Source organism: Gossypium arboreum, chromosome 13, assembly GCF_025698485.1.
Source record: "Gossypium arboreum isolate Shixiya-1 chromosome 13, ASM2569848v2, whole genome shotgun sequence".
In the NCBI taxonomy this organism is placed as follows: Eukaryota; Viridiplantae; Streptophyta; class Magnoliopsida; order Malvales; family Malvaceae; genus Gossypium; species Gossypium arboreum.
Window position 1 is genome coordinate 19,992,950 of NC_069082.1, and position 13,726 is coordinate 20,006,675.

Here is a 13,726-nt window from a genome sequence, read left to right on the forward strand (position 1 = left end):
ATGTCTAGGCAAAGCTTTCCTAGTACCATGTAAATTTCCTCACCCATTTAATTCAATGCTGTTTGATGAAACCGTGTCTTTCACTCATTTTCATGTATCATTTTAAACATCATATTTGGTTTCATATTGCATCACTGTAGACATCATATCTGGTTTCCTTTTGCATCATTTGGTTTTATTCTTATTCTAATGTTTTCCTCATACTCATTTTTCCTATTTGCATAACTATCATCTACAGCTCCAACAATGCCAACATTCATAATAAAATTTACTATCAGTTTTTCTTGGTAAAATAACCACTCTTTTAAATCCATTTACAAAAGTTATCAAATAATTAAAATAGCTTCAGTGAGAAACAAATGAAAAAACGTGAAATAAAGAAAGTTCATATCTAAGCCTAATTGGTTGGCATTTCAAACCGGCAAATAGGGCAATAATGGCCAGGCCTCAACCACTTCTCGATGCAATCACCATGAAAAGTATGAGAAAAAGGCATCCGAAAAGCATCAAACCCAACCTCGAGCTCCTCCAAACATATCATGCAGTCTTCTTCATCTCCAGCTTCTATTCTTACCGTCTTCAGCATCTCCTTAACCAAGGACTCTTTAGCCGGAACCATGCCGTAATTAACGTTTTCAAACTCTGATTCTGATTCAGCCAAAGCTCTTCCCATCAAAATCCCATCATTGTAATGATCCAAAATGGATGCCTGTATCACTGATCGTAAAGGCAACACTTTACAATTAATTCCGCTGCTAAGCACCCAATGTGACATTCTTCGTCCACGTTGGAGAATTTCATGAATGAAGCTGTGATAACCAACACAGGCTGTGTTGATTCGGAGTCTTGTAAACGTGGGAAACAGAATTTGGTGAAGCAGGTACTCGTTTTCAACAATGTTGAGCTTGAAACGGAAGGTTTGTCTCAAGGACAAAGGGTCGTCGGTGGTGGTGTAGATGTTTGCTAGGCAATCATGGTGACTGATATCAAAACGAAGTCAATGCTTAATTGAAAATTCATAAAACGGGGAGCAATATCACGAGTTTGTGGGATGATCTTATTTTGAAAAGTACGGTGGTGAAAGATAGCATACTCGTTTGGAGTCGAAGCCATTAGGAAGTTGAGAAAAAGAAATGTTTATACCAAGAGCCCACAATCAGTTGAGGTTTACAATGCCAATTCTCATAATCGTATTTATAAGTAGACAATGGCGGTGTAAAGTATGCAGTAGAAATAGGTCAATATAATTTGACTAAATTATAAATCTACTAGGAGTCAGAAACCTACAAGTAAGAGGAGTCAATACTTCTGTGGATTTACTACTTATTACAATTATTTTTGTTTTAATACATTTTCCTAAAAAATACTAATTTTTCTACTTTACAAATAAAATAACGTGAATAATATGGTAGCAAAATGTGAATTTTATTTTAAATTCTACCATTAATCTTTGTACTATGCATAAATTATAAATTTAGTTTTATATTTTAATTTGATCATTATTATTTTCTATGTTTTTAAAAATTTAAAATTTTAACCTTTACACAAATAATAATCATTAAATTTATTAAACTAAATTATACTATTTCAAAATCTTATATAATAACGAGTTTTTAAAGAAAGCTAATGATAATTTGAACTTTATTAATAATGGTGAATCTTCTATAAATTATTTAGTTAATTAATTGAACACAAGTTGGTCAAATAGCGAGAATATGTCAAGTTACCCAAACACGACGGTAATGTACTCAAATGATAGTTTTTAAATTCGCTAAATTAAATTATTTTATTTTTAAAATTTTATACAACAAATATATTTTCACAATGTAATGACATGTGTACTTATTATTTTCACTTAATGCTCATAAAAACCAGTCATTTTAATTAATTTAATAGTTACCATTTCATTTATAACTGAACTTTCAAAATCCAAATATTATAAGGACTAAAAATAATTAAATTGAAAAACAGTAATTATATACTCACCTTATACATGGTACACGACTAATAGTAAAATTTGACCTAAGAGATTTAATAAATACCATTTGGGTTACAATTGAAATATTTATACTCGAAAAGTGCAAAGACTAAATCCACAACTTACGAGTCACATTAACTTTAGAACAAACAAAATTAAAAAGTGCACTAATCACACCATAAAAGAAACAACCATCCTTAGTTTATCCCTTTTCTTGTTTCTCCTGCAATGTCGTATTTTCTTTGTATACCTCATCGGAGTTAGATTTATTAAGAACACACCAATTTAGCCTCTTCATTCTTGACAAACATCTTTTCAAAGTTCTTCATTGTAATGACTTATTTTTAGTGGTGTCAGAAACGATAATTTCGAGACTGTAATTCCAGTAAGCAAGTCAGTATTTTATTACTTTATTAATGTTTATGAAGTTTGAAGAGGCTCGTATTAAAAATTGGTTAAGTTATATTGACGTTTGGATAGTTAAATAAGTTAAAGGATTAAATTGCAAAAGCTTAAAAAGTGAGTTCCAAAAGTTAATAGTATTAAGTAGTTAGGAATTAGAGAGTTGATGGACTTAATTGGCAAATTGGCTAATGTTAAAATTAGTGGCCTGTTTTGAAGTTTGTTTTAAGTGGTTTTATGGGTAAAATTACAAAGTAAAAATAAGAAGAAGAATAAAACATTATGGGGCCACTATCATCTTCCTCATATTTCTTTCTCATTCCAACCAAAACACCATTGTTATAGTTAAGTGAGTTTCGGTTTTGTCATTTCTCATTCCATGTAAGTGATATCTTAATTGTTTCTTAATAAATTTTATGTTTTTGTGTTAGTTGAGTTGAAATCTATCTTGTTCGGGTATTAATTTCTAAAATTAGTGAAGTTGAGAAAGTATATTCATAATGTTTTTTGAAGCTTTCTACTTGAAAGAGTTTTCCTTGGGTGCTTGATGTTGATTTTGTGTTATTTTATAGAGTAAAATTTTATAAATTTAGAAATTTGGGATTTAATTGAGTAGTTTATAATATGAGAAAGATTTGTTATAAATTTATGGGGCCACTATCATCTTCCTCATATTTCTTTCTTATTCCAACTGAAACACCATTGTTATAGCTAAAGGGGTTTCGGTTTTGTCATTTCTCATTGCACGTAAGTGATATCTTAATTGTTTCTTAATAAATTTTATGTTTTTGTGTTAGTTGAGTTGAAATATATCTTGTTCGGGTGTTAATTTGTAAAATTAGTGAAGTTGAGAAAGTATATCATAATGTTTTTTGAAGCTTTCTACTTGAAAGAGTTTTCCTTGAGTGCTTGATGTTGATTTTGTGCTATTTTATAGAGTAAAATTTTATAAATTTATAAATTTTGGATTTAATTGAGTAGTTTATAATATGAGAAGGATTTGTTATAAATTTAAGGATATATAGGCTGCATAATAAGGGTAAGTATTCGGCAATGTTGGGGTTATGTATTAATTGTGGAATTGACTTGTTTATTTTATGGATTAAATTGTATGGAGTGTAAATTTTTAGGGGTAAATGAGTAAAATTGAAAATAAGGAATTATGCGTACTGAATTGAATTAATATATGAGATTAAATTAATTTTTGATGTTAAGGATTGAGTTGAGTATTGACCAATTTATTAGGAATTAAATGTGGAGATATGACTTTATGATAGATTGTCTAAATTGAATTATTGTAGTTTTGAATTAGTTAATTGAATTAGATTATGGTATTTAGATCAAGAAACGAGCAAAGCGGTCGTTAACCGAGGGAAGGAGAAATTTGTCGATTAATCCATCTTGTTCACAGAAAACTATTGTAAATTCGGTAAGTTCGTAGTTTTAAACTTGAACTTTATTTAGTTACTTAGTTAATTAGTTAGATTATTAGTTAAATTGATAGTCAATTATGTGCATTCAAAATGATTAATATTATAAATGAAATGCTATGGAAATATATATATATATATATATATATATATATGAAAATGGTTATGAAGTGGATTATAGAGTTTTAGTATAGAAGTTTAATGTAACGAATTTAAATTATGAATTGAATAATTGTGGACTAATGTAATTATGTATGTATTATCGGTTATCCAATTAGCGTAGGGCACAACTTATTGTTGGTACATCAAACTAGTGCTGGGCACACGTTTAATATCTTTGGTTTATTCGACTAGCGCTGGGCGCAATTCTTTATCGATTTATTTGACTAGTGTAGGGCACAATGATTGTCAATTATCTGACTAGCGCTGGGCGCAAATCTTTGTCGATCTATTCGACTAGTGTAGGACACAATTATTGTCGATTTATCCGACTAGCACTGGGCTCAAATCTTTTTCGATCTATTCGACTAGTGTAGGACACAATTATTGTCGATTTATCTGACTAGCACTGGGCGCAAAACATTGTCAGCTTATCCGACTAGTACAAGGCACACTTATCATCAGATTATCCGACTAGCGGGGAGAGCAAAACTCTATTTGTAATATCTTGATTTTGGGCCTAGTCGGAATAGTGGTTTCGTGACCACAAAATCCGAGATAGAAATAATTATTTTATGATTATTTTAAGGTCTATGATATGATTGCATGATTGTGTGAAAATTTCGTGAAGAAATTTTATGCATAAAGTGCTTAATTTGAAATTTGGGACTAAATTGAATAAATTGCAAAACTTGTGTTCTAGAAGTATTTTTCATAAAATTGAATTAGATTATTAATTAGAGGTCCTTAAAGAGTAATTTTACCAATTTCTAAGTCTATGGACAAAAATTAGGACATGGAAGGAATTTTGGAAAGTTTAGTAGTAAGGGCATTTTGGTCATTTAGGGGTAAAATGAATTAAAATACAAAATTAAAGCCAATTTTGCTCATCTTCAACCCCATGGCCGAATATAGCAAGGAGAAACCATGGCTAGGGTTTTCAAGCTTCCAAGCTCGATTGTAAGTCCGTTCTAGCCTCGTTTTTAATGATTTTTACGTTTTGGAGTCCCTTAGCTCGATTTAGCTTATGCTAGCAATAATTTAACCTAGGGTTTATATTTGGAAAAATACCCATAGGTGAAATTTGTGTATTTTGGTGTTTTATGATAGAATTTGAGGTTTTAAATTATGTTAGACAACTTGTGCTACTCGGTTTTAAGTGAAAACGAGCAAAAGGGCTTAATCGGTAAAAATACCTAATAGTCATAAGTACATGTTAGAGTGAGAATTTGATGTTGCCATAGAAGGGAAAAATGATCAGCATGTCATAAAACATAAGAAAATAGGCTGAATTTTAATTTACGAGCTTTGGGGCAAAAGTGTAAATATGCAAAAGTTTAGGGGCAAAATTGTAATTTTTCCAAAATATGATTTTGGGTCAATTTGAATAATGTGAGTCCTAATTAGACTATATTTTAAATGATAGAGCAAGGAAAACTGAAATTGGGCTAAAATGGGGAAAATACCAAGTTGTAGACGAAATGGTAAAATAGCCATTTTAGCATACGAGGTAAGTTCATATGTAAATAATGTAGCATAATGGTTATTTTAAGTTATTGATGTTAATTATATGTTATGCTGAATTTTATTATGAAATGTATGCTTTGTGGTTAATTTCAAATAATATGCAAATTATGTGAACTACTTGTTAAATATAATTGTTACCGAGTATTGATTTCGGCATTCTACGGAAGACGGCAAGGATAAGTGTTCGAGGAAAAAGCCCGTTTGAACCTTAGGAATAGATGAGGATACAAGTGACATGTCACTAGGATGGTTGAGCATCCGAACTCGTTGAGTTGAGTCCGAGTTCACTTATGGATGCGAGCGTCCGAACTCGTTGAGTTGAGTCCTAGTTCGTGAGATGTAACTAGGCATCCGAACTCGTTGAGTTGAGTCCGAGTTCACTTACGGATGCGAACGCCCGAGCTCGTTGAGTTGAGTCCGAGTTCACTTATGGGCGGGTTACATGGTAGCTTGGCTACATATGTGGCACTTATGTGCAAACTTTCCATGTATTCAATTATATTCGATGTGTTCAACGGGTAAAGTTCTACTCAAATGGAGGAATACTCAAGATGAAAGGGACGTATTGGTAAGTGTTGTGAAATGGATACTTGAACAGGTATGTACTTAACCCTCGGGTTGAAAACTCGATATAACAACAATATGGTAAGATGATAAATGAAAAGGTGATATGAATGTCTTGGTGATGATTATGCAAATGATGTTTTATGTTTGCTTATATGGTTATGTTACTTGCTATTTGCATGTGAGCTTACTAAGCATTTATGCTTACTCCTCCTTTTCATTCCTTGTAGTGTTGACAAGCCAGCTCGAAATCGGAAACGGTCGGAGGCACGCCACACTATCCGTATACCATCTTGGCATAATGGCTTGTATATTTTGAGTATGGCATGTATAGCATTATAATCATTTTATATGTATGGTCTTATGATATGGTTATTGAGTGGTATGGAAATAGAAATGCTTGGTAATGATTAGCCATTGGAATGGCTAATCATGATCATATTTGGTATTATGTATGTCAAATTGCTAGCTAATCCATGGAAACCATGAAATAGGTAAAATTTACCATAAAATAGATTCAGACAGCAGCAGTGACGTGAGTTTGAAAAATCACTAAAAATAGTAGAAATAGAATTAAATAATGAATAAGTTATGGAATCGAAGCTTGATGAGTCTATTTTCATATGGAATAAGCAAAACAGGTATATGAGCTATATTTTATGAGATGTTTAAATTTTTGTGAAACAGGGCCAGAGCGATTTCTGGATCCCCTGTTCTGACTTTGGAAATTCACCATAAATTTTACAAAGATAATTAGAAGTCACGCTTTATATGTACAGATTCCTTATTGAGTCTAGTTTTATTAGAGACAAACGGCATAGTCATTGAAGGTCTGTATAGGGAGATATCTGATTTGTAATACACAGAGGTCAGAGTAGTTGAACCCTGAAACAGGGGAGACTTTAACTAATAAACTGTACTAATTGGCCCAACCAAAAATTCCAGAAAAAAATTAGTAGATATATATATGAGTCTAGTTTCAGGAAAAATTTACGGAATTGGATTTCGAGTTTCGTAACTCGAGATATGATTTTTAAAGCGACTGTGATGCAGTTAGCCAGCTTGTCTGGAAATTTTAAAATGAATTGTATGAGCTGTTTAATTAATGAATTAAGTCCGTTAACACCTCGTGTTCGACTCCGGAAACGGTCTCGGGTACGGGGTGTTACACTATTACCGTTAATCCTTCAGGCACTGGGTGCCAATAACAGGTTTATTAATATTGAAAATGTTTGTCCGATTCATTAAGGATGGTTGGTAAAGGAAAGATGGCTTAAATTTCTTATGAAATGTCCATGATGACTTATGGTGCACTATGTGGTAACAATTATTATATATATACTAGATATTTGAATTAATGGAGTATTAAACTCATATGTAGTTTTTTGAGTTAATGAAATTATTCAATAGTTGATCATTCCTTTGTATACAGGTTAGGTACTTATTTTGATCATCGACTTAGCATCCAACATAAATCCTGAACTCAAAATTGGTGACACATTTCTTTTTGTATGTCTTGGCATGTACCTAGGATAATGATATTTTGAGTAACAGTCTTTTGGTCTATGGTTGAACCTAGTATTGGTTATTTGTATTGAATGTCATATAAGCTTTTGAGTTTTTTTGGTCTTAAAACAAATTCTTGTAAATGGTTATGAATGAAATAAGCATGTTTGATAAACTGGACTCTTTAAGGTGAGTATAATTGTTGATGTGGAATGATAAATGTTTTGGTAAAATGGCAACTTGGTGATATTGGTTATATTTTTCTATTTGGTTGATGTTTGATTGAGTATGAAAGAGTGGTTAATGTCATATGCACTTTAACTTGGTTATGGAATTATTAGTCTTTGTTTGTGGTGCCTTTGAATGACATATTGGTTAGGTAATGGATGGATGAAATGTTAGCTTGTGTTTGATTATTTAAATGTGGTGTCAATAAGGGCACATTGGTAAGGCATATAAATTTTAGGAATTTGACTTGTTTTTCTTGGTCTGGAAGTGTCATTGGTGGTGTTTACATGGATGTTTTATGTTTGCTTTGTTACCTAAGATAGGTGTGAATTATGCCTTGTATTGAAGCAAAGTTTGGTACACACGGGCTGTCACACGGCCATGTGACACACACGGTCGACCCACACGATTATGTGTCTCAATGTATTTAGGTGCAAGGTCATGGGCCGAGACATGGCCTTGTGACTGGACTTCGAATGTCCACACGGCTTAGACTGTGACACAAGGCTGTATGTCCCCTATTTTTAAAATTTTCAACTTTTTCCCAACTTCTTTATTTTGTTTCGAATGACCCCAGAATGTTTCCAATCTAATTTGAGGGCCTCGTAGACTCACTTTAAAGCTCGTAAGTGTATGTTATATTATGAATGGATTGTGATTGATTAATTTTAATTATGATTGAATATTTATTTGTATGAAATATTAAATGTTTAAAATGTTATCGTAATACTCCGTGACCCAATCCGATGACAGAGACGGGTTAAGGGTGTTACATCCATGAATTTCTTACTCATGGCAATCGTATCAGACACAATGTTCGTAGATGTTTCTAGAATGACATTCTCCATTATCATCATACAAAATAGATTTGATATCTCTCACATTTTCATCCCCCTCATTTGATCAGAGTGTAACACCCCTAACTTGTCTCCGTCGCTGGATTAGAGTTACAGAGTATTACTATACAATCGAGAATCATTTATCTATATAACATTAAAATAAATACATGACATTCAAAACATTTCAACCATAGGAATTTCGTCCCTAAATCGAGCCTTCGAGGCCCTAAAATTAGCTTTGAGGCAATTCAGAACTAATTTGAATCAAATTAGAAGTTTTAAGAAAAAGATGTAGAAATTGGAAAATAGGGGTCACACAACTTAGTGAAATCACCCCAGATCGTGTAACTTTCGAACAAGGGACACAGGCCTGTGTCCTAGCCTGTGTCCTTACTCGTGTAAGTCACTGAATAGCCCCACATGCCCGTGTGCTAGGCCGTGTGCTAGGCCTTGTAACTCACTGACTTGAACACTAAGAAATTCTCAAATACACACGGCCGTGTGACAGCTCGTGTCCTAGTCCGTGTGAACCTAAAATTTTACCTAAAATCAAGCCATTTCATAACCAATTCATGCAAAACTAACCCATCCATTTATGCACACTTTCAGGGGACCTAAGCATCATTCAAATACACATAATCATGACATTTCAAACAACCTAATTCATCTAACCAATGTGCCATTCAAAGGCACCACAAATACATAAAAACATTACATACCAATACAAGTCAACATTACTTATTCATGCATAAAATCTAATTCTAACACTTACGAAAACTTATCACAAATAACCATTTTCAAGTCATCATAAAATACCAACAAGGAACCTTATGTATAAGCATTTGAAAGTGCACAAAATGACAATACTTGGTGAAGCCTTAAAGTACACAAAACCAAACATAACCTTCAACGCCTAAACATACCAAGACACAATTACAAAACATCCTATACATTTCAAAACCACATATTTATCGATATATACATGCCACTACCCTAGAAGATACAAAAACTACAAACTTAGATGGATAGTGTGAGCTGGTTGCTATAGTGTGAGCTGGTTGCTTGATCCTTCGAAAAGGTCAGCAATGATTATCTACAAAATAATCCACAAAAACCGGTAAGTTTACATAACTTAGTAAGAACATAGTATAACATTTAATCTAAATAGAATTAGACACATTTCACATACTATATGGTTTAGGGTTACCAAAGTAAAAATAGGGCACATATGTGCATTCAGGGGTACCAAAGTACAAATAGGGGAACTTATGTGCATTCAAGGGTACTGAAGTACAAACAGGGGCACCTATGTGCATTCAAAGGTACCGAAGTACAAACAGGGGCATGCATGTGCATTCAACAATAATTATATATAAACATATTAACTAAAGAACAATAATATAAGATTATGAGTAAAAATTTATTAACATATTCAAATATTATGGACTTACCTATGATTTAATTTCGGTTAATACGAAGGGACTGTTCCGTTATTTTCCCTTTTCCTCAGTTATTGTCTCTCTTATTCAAATCTTGATCTATAAAATAATTAAACACAATATATTAATCTCATACACACTTCACATTCAATTCAATGCATATGACCCTTAACTTTCCATTAATTACACATTTTCCTTAAACTTTTATAGCTTTTGCAATTTAGTCCTCTAACCCGAAAATCATCAAATTGAGTATTTTATAAGAATAAAATTATAGGTGAATGTTTGAGTCCCTTTAAAAGTCCCTATTATACATCAACTTCACCATCAAACCTTGAAAATTTGACATTTTAACAATTTAATCCTTAAATCAAAATCTAACAAAAATCACTTCACAAAACAACCAAATACCACAATCAAAGCTTCAAATATATAATTATCATCACACACAACCAAGATTCATCAATGGTAACTTCCAAAATTTTTAACAGATTCAAAAACGAAGGTACGGGCTAGCTTGACCTAGTTGTAACGATCTCAAAAACATAAAAATTGCAAGAAAACGGGCCAATTTCCATTCCATGCAAAGTTAAAAAAGTGAATGAAGCTCCTTAGTCTCCAATGGTGGTTTCGACAAGAGGTTTAAGAGAAGAGAATAATGTAAAATGTCTAATGTGTTTTAATTTGTTTAGTTTAATTTTGATTTATTTACAAATTTGCCATTAAACATCTATTATTTTATCATTTCCATACCATTTGTCATCCAACCATAAAAACTAGGGCTAATTGCCACATAGGTCCTTAATCATTTAGTTATTAAGCTATTTAATCATCTAAATGCAATAATTACTAAGTTTTGCACCTTTTTCAATTTAGTTTTTTTTTTCTTAATTAGCTATCTAAACGTGAAAATTTCTTGACCAAATTTTAATATGACTCTAATGACTTCATAAATATTCTATAAATATTATTTATGAGCTTTTACAATGGAAATTTGTGTTCCCAAAACCAATGTTCTGTCACTACTAAAAAACAGTTGTTACATAGAGGTACTCTCAAATGTAAATGATGGGGGGAGTCAACCCTTAATGCAAAGTCGAGATCCATGACTCTGAAAACCATCATAAGATTCTCTTAACATAATTTGAAGTTCATGTCATTTAACATGGGAATATAAGCAAAGCATGTAGTGATGTTGGTAAGTATAATAGTAATCGAATCAAAGAAAACAAACTCACCTAAGACTTTAAAAATAAACCAAAATAATAAGTTTGAACAAAGGGAAATCCCATTTTAAGATATCGGGCATCCATTCATATTTTATTTTTGGACAAACTATTAACTTGTAAATGATATCTTGGTGCAGTAATAAAAAACTAACAATAAGAACATGTAAAATAATAAATCTTCATTTAGCCCGATTTATTGCTCACATCTAAAACCAAATAATCGTCACAGGTTTATTACCGTAGTTACACATGTAATTTTGTTAAAATTAACCAATCATACGCATTTTTTCCCTAAATCGGGAATCATTTATCTATATAACATTAAAATAAATACATTACATTCAAAACATATCAATCATAGGCATTTTGTCCCTAAATCGAGCATTCGAGTCCCTGAAATCAGTTTTGAGGCAATCCGAGACTAATTTGACACAAATCAGAAGCTTTAAAAAAAAGTTATAATAATTGGAAAATAGTGGTCACATGGCTGTGTGGCCAGGACGTGTGAAATCACCCCAGGCCATGTAACTTTCGAACAAGGGACACACGGCCATTTCCTAGCTTGTGCCCTCGCTTGTGTAACTCACTGAGTACCCCACACGCCCATGTGCCAGCCCATGTGCTAGGCTGTGTAACTTTCTATGTTGCCACACACACTCGTGTGCTAGGTTGTATAACTCACTGACTTGAACACTAAGAAATTCTCAAATGACACAGGGTCGTGTGAACCTAAAATTTTATCTAAAATTAAGCCATTTTATAACCAATTCATGCATAACTAACCTATCCATTTATGCACACTTTCAAGGGACCTAAGCATCATTCAAATACACAAAATCACGCCATTTCAAACAACCTAATTCACCTAACCAATATGTCATTCAAAGGCGCCACAAATACATCAAAACATTACATACCAAAACAAGTCAACATTACTTAGTTCATGCATAAAATCTAGTTCAAACACTTACCAAAACTTATTACAAATAACCATTTTCAAGTCATCATAAAATACCAAGAGGAACCTTATGTACAATCATTTGAAAGTGCCCAAAATGACAATACTTGGTGAAGCCTTAAAGTACACAAAACCAAACATAACCTTTAACACATAAACATGCCAAGACACCATTACAAAACATCCTATACATTTTAAAAGCACATATTTATCTATATATCCATGCCACTACCCTAGAAGATACAAAAACTACCAACTTAGATAGATAGTGTGAGCCTGTTGTTTGGTCCTTCCAAAAGGTCAGCAACAAATATCTACCATATAATCCACAAGAACCGGTAAGTTTACATAACTTAGTAAGAAAATAGTATAACATTTAATCTAAATACAATTAGAAAATTTCTCATACTATTAGGTTTAGCGTTAAGAAAGTACAAACAGGGGCACGTATGTGCATTTAGGGGTACCAAAGTAGAAACAGGGGTACATATGTGCATTCAGGGGTACCGAAGTACAAATAGGGGCACATATGTGCATTCAACAATTATTATCTAGAAACATATTAACTAAACAACAATAATATAAGATTACAAGTAAAAATTTATTTACGTATTGAAATACTATGGACTTACCTACGATTTAATTTTAGTCAATATGCAGGGACTATTCTGTTATTTTTCGTTTTCCTCGATTGTTGTCTCTCTGATTCGAATCTTGATCTATCGAATAATTAAACACAATATATTAATCTCATACACACTTCACCTTCCTTTCAATGCATATGACCCTTAACTTTTTATTAATTTTCCTTAAACTTTTACAGCTTTTGCAATTTAGCCCTTTAACCCGAAAATCATCAAATTAACTATTTTGTAAGAATCAAATTACAGTTGAATAATTAAGTCCCTTTAAAAGTCCCTATTATACATCAAATTCACCATCAAACCTTGAAAATTTGACATTTTAACAATTTAATTCTTAAATCAAAATCTAACAAAAATGTAACACCTCTAACCAGTATCCGTCGCCGGAATAGGGTTACGAGTCATTACTGAATAACACACCTCATTCACATACACTTAAGCATTCATAATCGAAATCCATTCAAACATTTATAATGTCCCTTATAAGTCTCTACGATACCTTAAAACATGCTTAGAAGAGGTTCGGGACTAAACTGATAACAATCACAAACTTTGGGAAACATAAAAAATTTTCAAAGATATAAGGGTCACATGCCCGTGTGAACAGGCCGTGTGCCTTACACGGCTACCAGACACACTCGTATCACAGGCCGTGTGAAAACAGGGCATACATACTGACTTGTATCACACGGCCGAGGACGCGACCGTGTGCCATGGCTGTAGGAAAATTAGGGAGGTTACTAACTTGGGTCACAAGCCCATGTGCCAGCCTGTGTGCCATACACGACTGATAGACATGCCCGTGTGTCTAGGCCCTGTCAAA

At 32.7% G+C, this 13,726-nt stretch overlaps 1 protein-coding gene across 1 annotated transcript in view; it reads right to left on the reverse strand.

Annotated features, from left to right (window-relative positions):
* Nucleotides 1-397: 397 nt before the first annotated feature.
* The window catches only part of LOC128286793 (E3 ubiquitin-protein ligase RDUF2-like), a 47,418-nt gene continuing 34,089 nt past the window's right edge, over nt 398-13,726 (reverse strand). The window contains exon 2 of the mRNA XM_053024507.1: nt 398-980. Coding sequence (XP_052880467.1) covers nt 398-980 — 583 coding nt within the window. The remainder of the gene's footprint in view (nt 981-13,726) is intronic.